Here is a 17133-nt window from a genome sequence, read left to right on the forward strand (position 1 = left end):
CATGTACCTCTCTGCTAGCTTTAGTGATGGGAAAGGCATGTAAATGTATTTAATTAAAGTAAGAATAACCATAATGTCATGCATTTAAAAATTTGATGGATGTAGAAGTAAAAAGTATGATTTTACATTTCAAATATAATTAAGTGTCAATGGTAAATGTAGTATTTTCAAAAATGGATCTTGATGAGATGCAATACTGATGTGTATGTAATTTGTTTCAGGTTTTTATGTTTTATGTGTTTTATTTGTGTATATTTTCCATTTAAAAACATGCACGTTACAAGTATAAATGTCAGATAAATGAAGAGGAGCAAAAATTGTCATAGACATTCTTAAAAGTCACAGTACCTTGGTGCTGTTCTTGCTTTTTTGCTGTTTTGTGTGCAAGTTATGTGCCAGTTTTTTTTTTTTTGCAATAATTTTTTCCCTCCATGCAGTCTACACATCTTGCAAGAATTTCCTAACACCCCCAAATTCATCCTCAGCAACAACATAAAGAGAGGCCCTGTAACTAAGTCTGTAACTTATGCCTCTGTGCCATAGGCTACAGCCCAGCCCTGCCACCAGCATGCGCTTTCAGATTTGACATGTTGATAATAGTTAAACACACAAATCCTATAGCTGCACAATAAATGTAGTGCAGTTGATTATGAAATGCCAAAGTACAGGACAACTAGTGCACAAGCAGTAACGAAATTTTGCACCACCATGAAAACTTGAGTAGCTTTTATGTTTGTAATTAAGAAGTATTATAAGTATTAGAGTTTTAGGGTCAGCAAAGAGAGAATTCATTTTTCAAAAAATACAAATATTAATTTTCTTAAACATTTTCAACAAAAACTGAATGTCAAAACAAAAATTTAATTTTAACAATTTAAAATTTAAAAATTTAACAATTAGACAGCATTTGTTTTTGGTAATTGTACTTTATATACTAAAAATTACAGGGCACTCTATTTTTCACTCCAATTTTATAAATGATATGCTATATATAACTTATTGAAATTAATGTATAAAAGTCTGAGTACTTTATTTTATCTTTTAGCTAACCATTAAAAAGAAAAAATAAACCTTTACATACTATCTTAAATGTTATCTCAGTTGCAAAATACATCGTCTATATATCGTGTGTGTTTATGTATACATGATATATGTGTATTATATATTTGAAAATACACCCATAAATATGTGCAGAAATATTAGTATTCTCGTTTCCCGTGAGGTGCAGTGTTGTTTCAAAACGTTGCGAAACCGTCGCTTCCGCTTTCCCAGAGCCGCTGCCGGGAACGCGCAGGCGGTCTTGAACGTGCCCCTGGTGCTCATTGTGCAGCCGAGGAAACATCGCAAGCTTCCGACGACGTCGGTATGAAATGGCAGAAACTGCTTGTGTCACGGAAGCACAAAGATTAGGTTACGTTGGAGCTACACATGTATTTTGCGGCGATCCCGACCTGCTAGTGTGAGGGAAACGGGACTATATCCGGAGTAGAAAAAGGGATTCAAGTGCTGTTTTTCTCCGAACAACCAAAAAGAAAGCGGCCGGGTTGTGTCTCCAGCAGGCAGCGAACGGCGACTGCGGGTCGACACTGTTGGAATTAACCGGAGAGGGGTGAGCTCGACATATGGATTTTTTTCCTTCATGTTTGACGTGTTATTGTCAACCGTTGGGGGATGGGAACAGCCAAATTTGAGTCACACATGTTACTGTGAAGAGGTGTTACTATAACATACATGGTGAGCACCACAGCGGGCAGGACAGGTCTGGCCTAACTGGTAAAAGGCAACCAGACCGAGGGGCTGCACTGGGAAGCACATTACTGTAACCTGTAATATCAGTGCTACACACATTAGCCCTGCTTTACACTGTAAACTGCGAACCGGGTGGTGTTGCCGGTCATACAACTAGTGAAGGGTGCAACTAAAACGCTGTGACCTCCCAGTCTGTGGTCACTTAGAGACAGTAACATCCTGCATGTAAACAGAAATCACTTTGAATACACCATGTTTTTTTTTTTTTTTTTTAGCTAGCATCCGTTTGCGGATATTCACTGCTGTGAAAATAGCTCATACATATTCATGTTCTCTTGGAAGGTGAAAACACTCAATTCCTGCACTGCACTGGTTTACACTGGTTATTATAGTGTAGCAGCATCTCTGTCAATTCAATAACAACACACAGATCAATATTTGGCCACCTACAAGGCTGCAGTCTTTCTGCTTATGTGGTTCTTATGTGATTTACACTGGTGCTACTGTCTCACTGAAAGAATTGAAAGATGAGTGTGAACATTCTTGCTTGGCAGTTGCATAATGTTGCAGTTTGGTTTATCTTTGTTGCTGTAATCAAATGGACCAGTTACAGTCTCTGCCTCTATAATAATGTGAGATACCTTATCAGGCCAGTAGATCATGTGTGAAGTTTTGTGATCCATCAAATTATCAGTGATATTAACAACCTAGCTCGGCTGTCAGAATTGTCTGGTCAAAGGTGCGTTCAGTCGAAGCTTGAGTGTGTCTAGCGCATGCATCCTGGTTATACCATCTAACATATTTAGGTGATGCAGCTCTCAGACTGCGCTGCACATTGCCAGCGAGCTTTGCTGAACAACCTGCCAAGAGAGGAGCAGTGGTCAGCCAACAGCACAGAGAAATCTGATTCCTGCACCAAACGTGAAAGGTGGCCCGGAGAGATAGGATTATGAGTCCTTACTAAAACAACACCCCTCATTCATACCTGAAGGTCCTGTTGGTTGATACTAACAGATTCTAGGTCCTACTGATTGTGAATATTAGATCATTTTCATTTTGCTCAATGACTGAAACACTGTTTGTCAGATGATTGAATGGACTGTGTTGCTATTTGTTTCCAAACTCCATGAACCTGTCAACTTATAGTACCCACAGGTGTATACCATGATTTGCCTTGGTCGGTAGAGTTATTACTTGATATAAAAACAGGCTGTTCCCCTGAATGGGCTGGTTGACCTGCTCAGACCTTGTGGCCAAGATCAGCCCTGACGCACATAAAACAAACAAAACGGCATGCAACAGTTCAAACAGTCATGGGTGAAGGCAGAGGCAGTTTCCTTGAGAAAGAATTGTCACCGCCTCACGTCTTTCCGCACCTTTGCATCATGTTCAGATTCTCCCCTGAAAGATGTGACGCTTCATTTGTTATGTTTCTATCCTTGTGCAAATATGCTTTATGATTACACCTTGCAAAGCTGTTCTAATAAGTCGCGATGACAACGTTTGTCTTGTTTTTGATCATTCTTTTATCCACAACAGCCTATTACATTTGAGGATGTGACTGTGTGAGTTTTTGCTCTCTGTTCTGAGTGCTCATCTTTCACATCCTAGCGATCAGAGTTTTGATACCAAAATGCAATCATGCTCCTGGCAACGGCGGTATGATTGCATTTCTGGATGTTAGGTACCTAAAAATATTTTGTAATTGTTGTATCTTCTTTTATGATTAGCATGTTAGCTAAGATTGTAGGTAGTTTGAACAGAAACACCCTTGGTTTGAGAGAGAGAAATGTGGTTTATGGCCTGCACTGGCACTAATGTTTGGCAGAGAATGTGCCCTTATGGTCTCTTATCAGCAGCAGTTACTTTGGCTGAATGTGAGTGGTTCACTGATAAAATCCAACTGTCCTAAATAGCTAGTGGACTCAATCATGGTTTACCCAGATAATACAAATCTGTTTGATGTTTGCAAGATTCTGCATGGTGGAGTGACCGAGTGAAAGAGGAGCAGACCTGTAATAGTCAACGAGAGACGGATCAGCTCCCGGCAGAGCCGGTGTGATGGACAGCTGCGGGGGAAGGGGTAGTGTAAATCTGGACAGGACTGCCAAAGCCTGCAAAAGCCACATTTGACACTTTCTGACACGGTTATCCGTCTTTTTCTCCCCGGTTGTCGGAGGCATTAGCCATTTTCTTCAGAGGAGGGCATCAGTCTGAGATGCAGCTGCAACTGTGATGCCTCAATATGTACATGTATGTTAGAGCTGTAGCATTTCTGAGGGATTGCCAGTAGATCTGGAGCCCTGATAGTGTCAGTATTCATCTGTTAAATAAAATATTGCTGTAGTCAATGTGCAAACACGCAGAATACACTTGATTACTGAGCCAAGAGCTTTCACACATCCAGTCATTTATTTGTGTGCAGCCCCGGCGGTGTAACATGGTGCGATGGAGGGCCACACATACACCATTCTCTGCATCCCAGCGGCTGAACTGGGTTGACACACTCTGTCATTCCGCTCAGCCCCGTTGCAGCTATGGATCCTCCAGTCTCACAGTAACCCCCCGACTCCACGTCTCTGACTGCATGTGGGAGAGAATATCATGTCACACCATATGCTGAAGCCTAACATCAGTTTAGACATATTCTGCAGGTTGTAGATAGACCTGCATGTACTTGGTGCACTCTCTCGCCTCCGATTTGGCCTATATTTGATTTACAGAGTGACATTTTCTGAAAAGCATGTTAGTAGTGCTCAGATGTTATTTGCGATCTGTTTGCAGCCATATACCACCGGCGCATGTAGCTGACATTTTTACTGCTCGGTGGATCAGCCTAAAGTTTATTTTTACAAAACGGCTCAAGTAATTTTCTGTAAAGTATTGGTGCTTATAAATCAGCAAGGGTTGATTAAATTGGATCATAAGCTTGTAAAGAAACTCAAGTAATCACATGACAAGACTTTGGTCTAAACTGTGGTTAAAAAGATCCACTGTTGCACTGTGCATTTAACCTATTAATGAAAATTCCTCACTGCGGTGACTGCTAGCAGAAGTATTAGTTTACTCAGCTGTTGCAAAACCCAAAACTACAATAAAATTGAACAATTACCCTCTGCTCACCTGCATTAACCACACATGTTAAATCAATTTACTGCAGTGACACTGCTGGTTAAGAAGGAGTCTGTGGCTGTGCTCCTTTTGATTGTGCTGGCATTTTTAAGGTGGGGGAACAAGGTTAAATGGGGTGCGGGCGACATGAGGTGGAGGGTTTAATCTTTATGACGTGATAATCACACTGCAGTAGGTGGTGGAGATATTTAAAACTTTAATTCAGCCTTTTAACAGCTTGTAAGTTTTAGCAAAGACATTACAGAAAGGCTTCAAGTTGGAGTCAGCCATGATGACCTCTGTAAAATATGTTTTTAATTAATCTGTAGTAAGGGTGGTTGAAAAAAATCAAATCATATTAGAATTGCGATTCTTTGATGCCAAAAATTGATCTTTGTAATAACATTAGTTAATAAAGCTTTGTTGACAAAGTGACAGAAGAGGAACTCAACCACGACGACATGGTGCAGGACCCGGAGGGTTTATTCATTTATTCATTTATTTATTTGAGCCTTGAAAATCATTGAGGTTTCCCTCATTTGCTGCGAGATACATAAACATGCACAATTCACCTAACTCTAACCCAAGAGGACACTACTCAGAAAGCATTTGTACACTGAGGTGAAGTGGTTTGAAATCATCAGGGCTATTTCGGCTATGTCCACGCTATTACGGTTTAGTTTTAAAACTGTGAGTCTTCGAGCACCTAACACTGAGACTTCTGGAGACCCTGCTGGACCCATTTTCATTTGAAAACTCCAGGGTTGTGTTGTAGTCTGGACGGGCAGAAACTGAGATCTTTGGAAACAATCACGTAGACACCCACAGTCGCTCCCTGATTGGGGCTTATCAGCCTTTACTACAGTAGTGAAAGCACCATGGATAATGAATTACAAGTGTTACTGACCTTGTTGTCTTTGCTAGCAGCTGTTGCGCAGTTAAGTTCTGCACAGTAGTATTTTGTGCAACAAAAGAACTGCAGAGTAGACTATATGCTTCCTGTTTATACCGATTTGCTCATGCCCAGTGTACGTGTATGATCACGTATGTATGCGTTTTCAGGTGTGACCGTATGGTTGGCGATCGTTTCTGATATGAAATTAAAACCGAATGAGGATCATTTTTGTTTTTAAAACGATATTTCAAAATGTAGTAGTGTGAACGTAGCCTACAAGAATAATCTAGTAGTTCATCTTCAAAAAAGGCAAGCGTTTGGACCCATTTTGTATTTGATGATTCAATAATTGTCTTTGCAAGACAAAGGTGAGGTTTTTTTTTTTAAAAATACTTTTACCCTGACACCTGTAGACTGACGTTAGTGCAGTGGAACAACAAGCTCCAGCACTAACACACAAGACCAACACTCACTGCAGCACTTCTACAACCAACTGCAGTGGGGTGAGGAAATGAACTCGGTCCATAGTCTGTTTCATTTCAAAAGCCCTGCATCTGTACAGCCACTGGGATGAAAATGCCTTTTCCCCACATTAATGTCAGAGCAGCGGCTGCTCTCCACTGCTGGAGACATCATGTTAATAACAACACAGCAGAGCACTCTGTGCACACACACACACACACACACACACACACACACACACACACACAGAGCAACTTCTGTTTTTACAAAAAGAAACCTTTCACCAGTCATGCTCGACATCATTTCATTTTTTTATACAGACAGGAAACTGTAAGATGGCTCCGTGATAATGCAGTTGACCTCAATAAATAACTTTAAAATAACAAAAAAAAAACCCAAAAAAAAAAGCTGCATCCTCTCACACACCTGTCTCAGCTGTCAGACAATGACCCTCATCAAGAGCAGTTTCATTTGCAGCTCAGTGGGTAAAGGACGGGAGTCAGTGGTGGGGCACACACTGAGTGCACTGGAGGAGGAGCCAAAACACAGCCCCCCTCTTTCTTTTTACCGGATAGAGAATCGATCCCAAATCCATTCATGACACCAAGAACTGGAAGTGAATCTAATCATGAGATTACAAAGACTGCCACACCTAGACTGTATTATTTATGATGCTGTTAGTAAGTGTGTGTGTGTGTGTGTGTGTGTGTGTGTGTGTGTGTGTGTGTGTGTGTGTGTGTGTGTGTGTGTGTGTGTGTGTGTGTGTGTGTGTGTGTGTGTGTGTGTGTGTGTGTGTGTGTGCGCGCGCGTGTGCCAAATTCAAATGGAGTGAAAATCACACCCAGCTGGCACAAACCGGTCTCCACCCAAGTCTGTTCCCCCTTCAGTTTGTGTTTCCTTTCCGTCAGAGCTGCCCTCTGTGGTTGGAGTCAGGCCCCAGGTGTGATATGGTTAGGTGTAGCTGAGATAACTGATGGGGGTTAGAGTTAGGTGGGGGTCAGAAGGTGACTGATTGGGGGTAAGGAATGAGGTTGGATGCGGGTTAAGGTAAGGGGAGACATCGACAGGCTAACACGTGTCACCATCACATGATAAATCTAAAGAGTGAATTTGTTCAGTAAGCTTTTGATTCCATAGAAGCATCGAAAGTGTGTTTATTTGTGTTTCTGCCTGTGCAAGTGTGTTCGTGTTTTTGTCAGACTTTTTGCAGCATGTCTCTTTCTGTCAGATAAAATAACTGAGTTCAGAGCCTTTTATTCATCCCTTTACCTCTGCACCGCCTGGCTCAGTCTGCAGACTGTTGACAAGGCTCTCCAGCAGGAGAGAGAGGATGACGTTATGATCAGAGTCAAAGAGAAGAGGGCAGGAGCGCGGAGAGGAGAGAAAGATGAGGGGAAGCGGGAAGGATGAAACAGAAGGCGAGGAGAGGAAGAGGCACAGGGGAGGTGGCATGGCTGCAGTATTTGAGTCACATATAAAGATCGCTGTCGGATGTCTTGATCTTGCCATGATTCCAGCTTTTTCCTGTGCATCTAAAAAAACGTATCTGTCTCATAGCAGAGCCATTGATGTGCGTAGTGATCTTTGAATAGGATTTGGAACTCTGCTCTCTGTTCTGAACCCAGCATGGTCTGGTCTCTGAATTGCATCAGACTTGACTCAGGTGGTCGTGACTGTGACCGTGCGAGCTGGAGAGAAATGGAAAAAAAGAAAGAGTAAAGGTTCGAAGGGCAGCGCAACCAAGAATAGAACAAAGAATGTAGTGGAGAGGAGAGGAGAAGGAAAGGAAAGGCTAACTGACACTGAAAGGTTGGGGGTGGGCTGGCAGTAGTCGGAGACATCCAGAGGTCGGGTCATGGAACGTACAGCTATAATCACAAACCCGACCTCCTCACCACAATGCTCCAAATTCCACTAATGATTTTGTCGTCGTTACAGCATTTAACCCAGCTTCCTGCTTCCTCTCTGTCTCTCTCTGCCTGGATCATCGCTCCATCACTCTGACCTTTGGGTCTGATATACTGTATGCACAGCTCCTCTAGGCTATATCATGTATTTCAGAAGTTTAGTAGTCATTATAATTGATTAACCTCGCTTCTGGCCGGTTTGAATTTGCGATTAATGAATTCTTCTGGTGGAGGAATAGGGCTGTAATTGGTTGAGGCAGTAAGATGAGATTTAAACTGTACCATTACACCAATTAGCTCGCCTCGACAACTCAACAGTTCTATTCAAGAAATAAATACAACTTGTTTGCATTTTAGGAAATGCAGATAATGGTGTTTGACATTGATTCCATGAGGTACCCAGATAATACCAACCTTAGGAGTGTTTAATTTCAATTAACTGATTACAGTGATGAGGTGGTACACTCTGCCAGACAGCCTGTAGTGTGGCACAGTGATGGACAGATCTACTATCTGAGCAGTTCAACAGCTTCACTGGCCGTGGTCCCAAAGAGTTGCTTTGATGCTGGTGCCATGTCAACAGGGCCTGTTCACTCGGCGTGTTAAATAATCAAAAATAGCCTACACTAATAAGAGGAATGGTTCTCATAAATCTTTAGATTTATGAGGTTTATAATATTTTTCAGGTGGGAGCTGTGTGCTGAAAGGCTTAGCAGGGCTGGAAAATTAATCGAAACATAATCGAAATCACAATATGGCCAAAAGCAATATCCATATCACAGGAGCTGCAGTTTGTTTTTTTTTGATATAGGTAAAAATGTGTCACAATATACCATAAATGAAACATTGTGGTACAACAGATACGCTCTGGCCTACAGATCATATTCTCCAGATGTTACAGAACCAGACCCAACAAAAATCACCTCATCATCATTTTTATGTTTTTTTTCAATGACAATGAAATGCAAAAATGACCATTCCAACTGAAAGTGTGACTCATCACAATTGCAATGTCTGCCAAAAATAATCGCATTATGATTTTTTTTGGATATCGTTAAGCCCTATATCTTAGTCCAATGTGCTTGTTTTGGCTGCTGGATGGAAAGTTTTAAACCAAAGGTTGAAAATGGGTGAAAAAAATAAAACTTGTCTTTCTCCTTGGCTCTGCAGGTCTTGAGAGGAGAGCTCCACTTGGATGCCCAGTCAAAGTGTTTGTCCCAAGGCTTCACCATGAACCGGAACAAGCGTGAAAAGGAGTACTACAGTATAGATGTGGGCGATTCAACTTTTATGGTTTTAAAGCGCTACCAGAACCTCAGACCCATCGGATCCGGAGCGCAGGGAATTGTCTGGTGAGTCAGAGGAAGAAAAAAAAAATCCCAAAACATTATGAATTCTAAGATTATTATTATTAATTTGTTATGGAGTGTAAATACACCCTTGACCTTGGAAATAGCAATAGCACTAATTAACAAATTAATCTTAACACAAGGTCCACTTACTATCTTTTCCCAGTGCTTTCAACTGTATCTCATGGTTTTCTTTAGCAAAAGGAGTTGGCTCAGCTGTCATGGACAGAGCTAAGGTCACTTACTTAGGTCATGTGACGATAGCTATCCATTTCATCTGCTGCCGAGCACCATTAGATCTGGTTGAAAGCTCTGAAAAATGATAGTAAGTAGACCTGGAGTTAAATTTCATTAATTTCCATTGGATTAAGGTCAGAAAACACAGACACTAATGTGTTTGTCACACAAATTTATATAAAAAAAAAAAAACTCTAATAGATTTTACTTTGATAATAAAACAACATCACACTTTTTGCAGGATGTTGTAACATCACAAACATCACTCATAGTGTTTCGTCGTGAATCAGTTTACTGCACTTTTTACACCTTATACTAAAATTCTGACCCACTTTAACCTTTGCCTTCTTAGATTGATTGTTAAACTTCAGAATGATTAAAGTTTCCACGTAGAAGCTGTCGGATGAGGAAACATTTGATGGAAGCTGCTGATGCAGCGCTCCGGCTTTGCCAGGTGTTGACTCTGAAAGTTGATGACATCAGATGTTAGATGAGCAGTTACATACAACACAGAAATCAATGCATAATGTAGTATTTGTTGACAGTGCAGCTTGGTATTGTGTTCCCTTTGGATCTCTGTAGACGTGAGAGGATTAGGGTAAGGGTGAGTGTTGAGACCTTTGAATCTGAATCCCAGCATTAGGATTGGTTCATTTTATATGATTGTGATACTCCGTCATACCAGCAGTCGTGCCATCATTCCAGTGGTGGATTCATTGGAGCGTCAGATATTTAATTAATGTCTACAGGGGGGAATCCAAAGTAATGCAGATCCAGTTCTTGTAACATAAGCTAAGCCAGATGAACTCATCTGAGTTCTGTGCTGTCATTAACCTTCTCTGGTCTCCATATCAGGTAGGAACACCAAGAAACTGATGCACATGAGCATCGGTCAAGACTTCAGTTTGTTATGTGAGGAGTTGCTGCCCTTAAAATATCAACATCTAGTGTGTTTCTCTTACGTTGCCTTTGTGCAGAATCCTCAAGAAGGGTTTCTGTGGAATCCATCCATCCATTTTCCGTACTGCAGGGTCGCAGGGGGGCTGGAGCCAATCCCAGCTGACATTGGGCGAGGGCAGGGTACACCCTGGACAGGTCACCAGTCTATCACAGTGCTGACATATAGAGAAAATAACCACACACACAAGTTAGAGTCACCAATTTACCTAATGTGCACGTCTTTGGACATGCACATTAAGCGACAGCGCTAACATGTAGAATCATTGTTTAAGTTTTATTACCAAAGTTCATCACATAAGATAGATGGCTGTCCAACTGTCTAACTGAAGCAACAGCCTACACAATATTCACAATTTTGAGCATTACAACATAAGGTGTTTCTAATAGATATGTTTCTAAGACTGAATGATTTGGAAAACATTTTATGACTGCGCATATTTAATATAGGGAAACTCAGGTTAGAGATTAGGACCAGACTGGAATATCTGCTTCTGGGTTCTCCAGTGAGCTGAATCTGGCTGGAGATCATTTCTGATACGAGCTAAAACGGTCGTCTGGATGGAGACAGACTCCCTCCATGTGGGTGTACAAGGTGGACATAATATTAACAACACCTTTCAATACAATTACATACCATCTGATACAACAATATCAAAAAGTGCAGCCTCAAAACTGGGTCAACACACAAACGAGTTAAAGCTTCTATAATGAATATTTAATATTTACACTGTATCTACTTGAATGTAAAAGAAGTTGCTTGTAGATTTATAGTGAATCGACTCTGAAGTTCCCGTCAGCTCTGTAGAGCTTTTAAGCATCTTTCAGCTCATTGTTATGGTTTTTACAACCCTCAACATTTCTCTTTCCTGGGGCTGCAGGCAGCTGTTTCCAGACCCTCGGTTCACTACCTGTCCAGCACCAAACAACAGACAGACAGAGTTAGAAAAAGTCTCCTAATGTTTTTTTCTTTTAACAACAATAATTGTGATTCCAGCTGGGCTTGGATCATGTCCACTATAATTTTCAACATATTCATGAGCCTTGAAAATGTTTTACTTTGGCAACTCATGGTGGACAAAAATATAAAAACACCGCAGACATCCAGGGGAGTGTAAATAGTAAAATCATCAGTGTTCAAACAATATGTGTGAAAAGTATTCCTGTTTGTGTTGGAAGTTTTTTTGTTTTTTTTTGTGTTGCTAATACAGTTTTATTTGACATATATTACTGTTGACTGAGTTGCTGCTTTCCTTCTCCCCCACCAGTTCAGCGTATGACCACAACTTGGAGAGGAATGTCGCCATCAAAAAGCTGAGCCGGCCTTTTCAAAATCAAACTCACGCAAAACGAGCCTACAGAGAACTGGTGCTCATGAAATGTGTCAACCACAAGAACGTGAGAGCTCCACTTCTCTATCCTTTTTGTATATATATAAAAAAAAATGTTTCGGTATATCTGCCCTACTGTTAGGGATTGTATATTTTCAGCTGTGACACCTAAACTGTCTAACAGGCTCAGAGTTTAAAATTCATAAACTGTGACGTACATTCCCATCTTGCAGCTCTGTGCTGCAGAGACATTAGTGATCCAAAAAGCTGCCCACCACATTTGATTGACAGCTGATCTTGAAAACAGGTGTCCTGGGGATTACCACAATGCTTCTCTGCCGTGTCATGTTTTTTTTCTTTTCTTGTGAATTAGAGAATGTTGTTGTTATTCATTATTGATGCTCAGGCTGCAGCAGTCTGAGCCTTTCAGATGAACAGTTGCCTCTGCTGGTTCAGAGATGCAGAGGTGGTGATATTGTCATTCATTACAACCTGTTTGTCCCTCCTCCAGTCAGACAGAGCAATAACTGTGTTTTTCATTTCAGATAATCGGCCTATTAAACGTGTTCACGCCACAGAAGACGCTGGAAGAATTCCAAGATGTGTGAGTAGAACTGAGCCAAACAACATCTGCTCACTGAACGTTTGTAAAATCAATACAGGATATGGCCTGCTGGGGGCTTAGATGATCTTTTCTGACTTCTAGGGCTTGTGCAGCTTAGCTGAATCTCTGGTTAGTGTGTTATCACGCCGTACTGCAAGCACATAATGCAGGGAGATGTATTTCAAGGAATACATGCAGTATATTTGTAACACGTTATCACAGAGAGAGGATATATTTACATTTTTACACTGTTTCTAGAAACTAGATTCACTGAGCTAATTTGGAGGTAGACATTTTCATCTTGAGATATCTGTGAACACTGATGAAAATCACAATTAAATGATGAACGCGCACATCTCCACATACTAATGACTTTCTCTCTAATGGTTCTGGTGGAACGCCGATTCCCCAGTCTCTCAAAATACCTGAGTTCTGTTCCTTTGAATATCCTGACATTTATAAATTCTACATTTGCGTGGACTTTGCCTGTAATAAGAGCAGCGTCAGGGTATATTTAGCAGTGTCCTGGATGTGTTTTCACAAGATTTCCATGTAAACTGGCTGTAGAAGAGAGGGGAATACAAGACCTAAAAGTGGGGGAAGTGATGGTTTTGCAGAGTATGAAGGGAACAAGCATGATTAATGCCATCTTCGAGAAGCGCTGTGTGTGTGTGTGTGTGTGTGTGTGTGTGTGTGTGTGTGTGTGTGTGTGTGTGTGTGTCTGTGTGTGTGTGTGTCTGTGTGTGTGTGTGTCTGCAGTGCTGTGTCTGCTTGATTGGAGCTAAAAAGGAAACTGGACAAATCATGGCCAGAGGGTTGCAGGGCAAACACAGCTAGAAGATGAAGAAGAACACTCCATTTGTCTGAGTGTTTGTGTACTTGGATGCATACTTGTATTATAGGGTGCATGACAGGGCATATACAAATAAAAAAAATTATTTCATCATATGCATATGTGAGAATGTGTACTTTCACTCAAACTTAACCAAAAACATTATGCTCTCTGGTGTATTTTAGACATTTTCAGTCTGTATAATTTTAAAATAATGAGTATAAACGAATACCTTCCTACTTTTTACAGTGTAAACGGCACGGTGTGACACCAATGTGTTGCTTTTTGTTAAAAAAAATAAAAAATAAGTATCTGTCTCAGTTTCTCTACTCCATGTAGGAGGGTTGAAGGGACTGATGATATAACAGCTGCCAGATAACATAACATCATCACTGTTTAGAAAAGAAGAAACCTTGCTGTCACTTTCTAAATGCCATGCAGAGCAAGTGCTGCGTGGGTGAGGAAATAACAGTCCAAAATGTACTTTTACTTTTATTTTTGCTTGGTTAATCTTTAATGACATACTACTTTGTTCATTATTCATACAGCCAAGAAAGTTAAGCCTGTTCACAGTTAAGTGGCATGTACTGTAGATTCAGGGCTAGCTGGAGAATGATGAGTCATCTAATTTTTCAGATGACTTTGATTGTATTAGATGGCATTTTTAATGTGTTTCAGTTATATTACACTGTCACACAAGTCATAAAAATAAGCCTCATCCCTTATGAAATAATCACCTGCTAATGTACTTGTATAAACCACTGTACAGGTGGAGTTGTTACCACTGTATCAGAAGCGCCTCTGATACTGCCTAAAATACTGGATTGGGAATCGGCGAGTGTGCAAGTCTATGCACTGGTCCGATACCATGTAATGTATTTAAAAACTTTAGAGTTTCACACGCAGATAAAATTACAGTTTTCACAGAAATCAGTTCTTCTTCACTGCTCTAAAACAGTACCCTACACCTGAAGTCATCAGGTAAATAGCCTTTACAGCAGTGGTCTCTTGATGCTACTCAGCCAATCATTGTTACTTGTGTCTGTGAGTGACACACACACACACACACACACACACACACACACATACATACATACACATACATACAAACAAACAAAAGACGAAAGACAGTCAAAGAAATAAGTCAGAGCATCTGACAGCTTGCAGTAGTGCTATAAGCAAATTATTTAAACAGCATTTGTATAGGAAAAATTCTGTCCTTGATCCATATGAGTGGTTCATTAATATATATTCTATGCCATTTATGCATTTGTTCATGTTTTACAAAGTCACCAATGACAGCAATCATATCACATCCATTCAGAGTTAGTATACAGCTGTTAAACCTTTTTTTAACCACGCTGATATTGGATAAGTATCAGCTGATAACACAAGTTCAGGTATCAGAATTGATATTGGTAAGGAAAAAATAGGATTTAAACATGTGGGATTCTCTGTGCCTGCCTGTTTGTTTTACCCTCTGTGGCTTCCCTGCAGGTATCTTGTGATGGAGCTGATGGATGCCAACCTCTGCCAGGTGATTCAGATGGAGCTGGACCACGAGAGGCTTTCCTACCTGCTCTACCAGATGCTGTGTGGAATCAAACACCTACACGCCGCAGGCATCATACACAGGGTGAGCCTCACTGTATATACACCCACAAAACAGTTTGCATGGATCAACTCCAGATATTAAGCCTCACATATACAAGATTGAACCAATAAATATCTTTAAATGAACATTTTTTGACTTAGCAGCCCAGGATGTTCAGAAACTTAGAGGAATCAGCAAATCACAAGGCTGCTACCAATGATAATGTTAATGAAATTCTAATGTGCATGGCACCTGTTATCCAGAACAATGTTACAGAACGCATTCAAAAGTTGGTATAATAATAGTTCAGCATTTGAAAATACACTTATTTGCTTTCTTGATGAGAGATGAGTTAGATAAGAAGATTAGAGAATTTCTTTGGTTGCGTGTGGACTTCCTTTTGTCCCACTCCTCCTAGTCAAGAAATATTTAGGCCCATAACCCCTTTGTGAAACCACAACCTTCTATTTTTACGCATTGTTTTTTGATAGAGAAATAAGTAGGGCTGCAACTAAACACTATTTTATTATTTATATTATTGATTAATGAGCTCTGATTAATCTATGAATTGTTTTGTCTATATAATGCTAGAAAAACTACTTTTGTTCAACCAACTGTCCAAAATCAATTTACTGTCATGTGTGTCAAACAGCATCAAATCCTTAGATTGGAGAAGCTAGAAACGGCAAATATTTGATAATTTTGCTTAGGTTTTGCTTTTGCCACATCAGCCAACATCAGCATTACCAGCTGTTTAATTACCAGTGTTACCGAGAGCTTCAGCCATCGGTGCATTGACAATACAAGAGGTTATAATATGCCCTCTGAGCAACGCCACTTCTTCAGGGCAGCCTGGATGCTACAGTGACTCAGTATTGGAAAATGACCGGGAGCTAGCTGGTTAGCATGCTAGAATAGCATAGTGATAGAAATAGAAGCAAAACAAACACTGGCATTACCTATGTAGCAACAGCAAAACTCACAAATTGCTCCTTCAAAAATGACTAAGAGGACACACACACACAAACACATACACACACACTCAGGTGCTCATATTCACCTTGAAACAACAGACACATTATAACACACACATGTCCTGAAGCACCAGCAACAATATACAAAGAATCCCTCTTGTACACACACACAGTCACTAACACACACACACACACACCGACGGCACTCTGTCAATCACCCTTAGTAAAAAGAAGCAGCAGTAGATTAGCAGAGCTCCTCTTGTTCTGCCAGGCAGAACAAATTGAGCCACAGGCTGAGCTAACCAGCCTCGCTCGCTTTGGCACGGCTCGGCACGCAAAGCTTTCATAAGGTGAACAGATGCAATATGAGTCATGGTTGCCAAAGATTCAGCTCTCTTGTTTTTGTGGCCATCATCTCTGTGATGAAAGCTCTCTAGTCCTCTTTAAGATGCTCACAACTGCAAAGCACTCTCTCTAGAACACGTTCTCCCACCCATCCAGGCAGTCAAGCACGATTAACAGTACTTTAGTTTGATTGTCTCATTTACGGGAGGTGATGATACTGATCATGATGATGAGGATAATCATCATCATCATTAGAGGATACCTCTAATGCGTTGAATTTTTCCTCAGATGAGTGTTGTATTGTTTGCTCGTGAGCAGCAACCTTAACATTTTTGTCTGCTTAGATGGGACTAGCTGTAATAGTCATTACATAATTCTCCAGTGTAATTGTTGCTGTGTAAATCACACTGAATAGTAATTAGTCAAACCTGTCATCGCTAGCAAATTAATTGTTGTAATAAATCAACTGGCAGATGGCCATTTGTAGATTGTAACCACAGGCAATGAGTCTTGGTAATGACAGGATGTGATTTGTGCTCAAAACTTGAAGAGCAAGAGAGCTGAAAAGATCAGGTTAGTTTGGCATCGGCTTCAGAAAAGGAAGGAAAGTTAAGACACTTGAAAGGGAGACTACCAGTGCCAGTTAGTCATAGCTTAATACTTGTCTTATTTCTCGGCGGAGGCTTGAGCTTCCTCCTGTAGGTCTCAGGTGATTGACATGAAGTTGTGCAGCACATAATGCAGCACTGATATGAAAACACTCAACTCAGAGAAAAGCTAAAAAAA

General features: G+C 40.6%; 1 protein-coding gene across 4 annotated transcripts in view; it reads left to right on the forward strand.

The window, feature by feature from the left end:
• Window positions 1-1299: 1299 nt before the first annotated feature.
• mapk8b (mitogen-activated protein kinase 8b) overlaps window positions 1300-17133 on the forward strand; it is a 31164-nt gene continuing 15330 nt past the window's right edge. Inside the window, exons 1-5 of one of the 4 annotated variants that reach the window (XM_071462510.1) lie at window positions 1300-1609; window positions 9295-9476; window positions 11936-12065; window positions 12544-12602; window positions 14932-15070. In XM_071462510.1, coding sequence (XP_071318611.1) covers window positions 9355-9476; window positions 11936-12065; window positions 12544-12602; window positions 14932-15070 — 450 coding nt within the window. In that variant the 5' untranslated portion in view covers window positions 1300-1609; window positions 9295-9354. Of the gene's footprint in view, window positions 1610-9294; window positions 9477-11935; window positions 12066-12543; window positions 12603-14931; window positions 15071-17133 lie in introns of those variants that run through there. The other 3 variants (XM_071462508.1, XM_071462509.1, XM_071462511.1) reach the window with 3 other exon arrangements.

This window comes from Trachinotus anak, unplaced genomic scaffold (genome assembly GCF_046630095.1).
Source record: "Trachinotus anak isolate AG129_WGS33_773 ecotype Australia unplaced genomic scaffold, CSIRO_AGI_Tana_v1 ptg000025l, whole genome shotgun sequence".
Taxonomy (NCBI): Eukaryota; Metazoa; Chordata; class Actinopteri; order Carangiformes; family Carangidae; genus Trachinotus; species Trachinotus anak.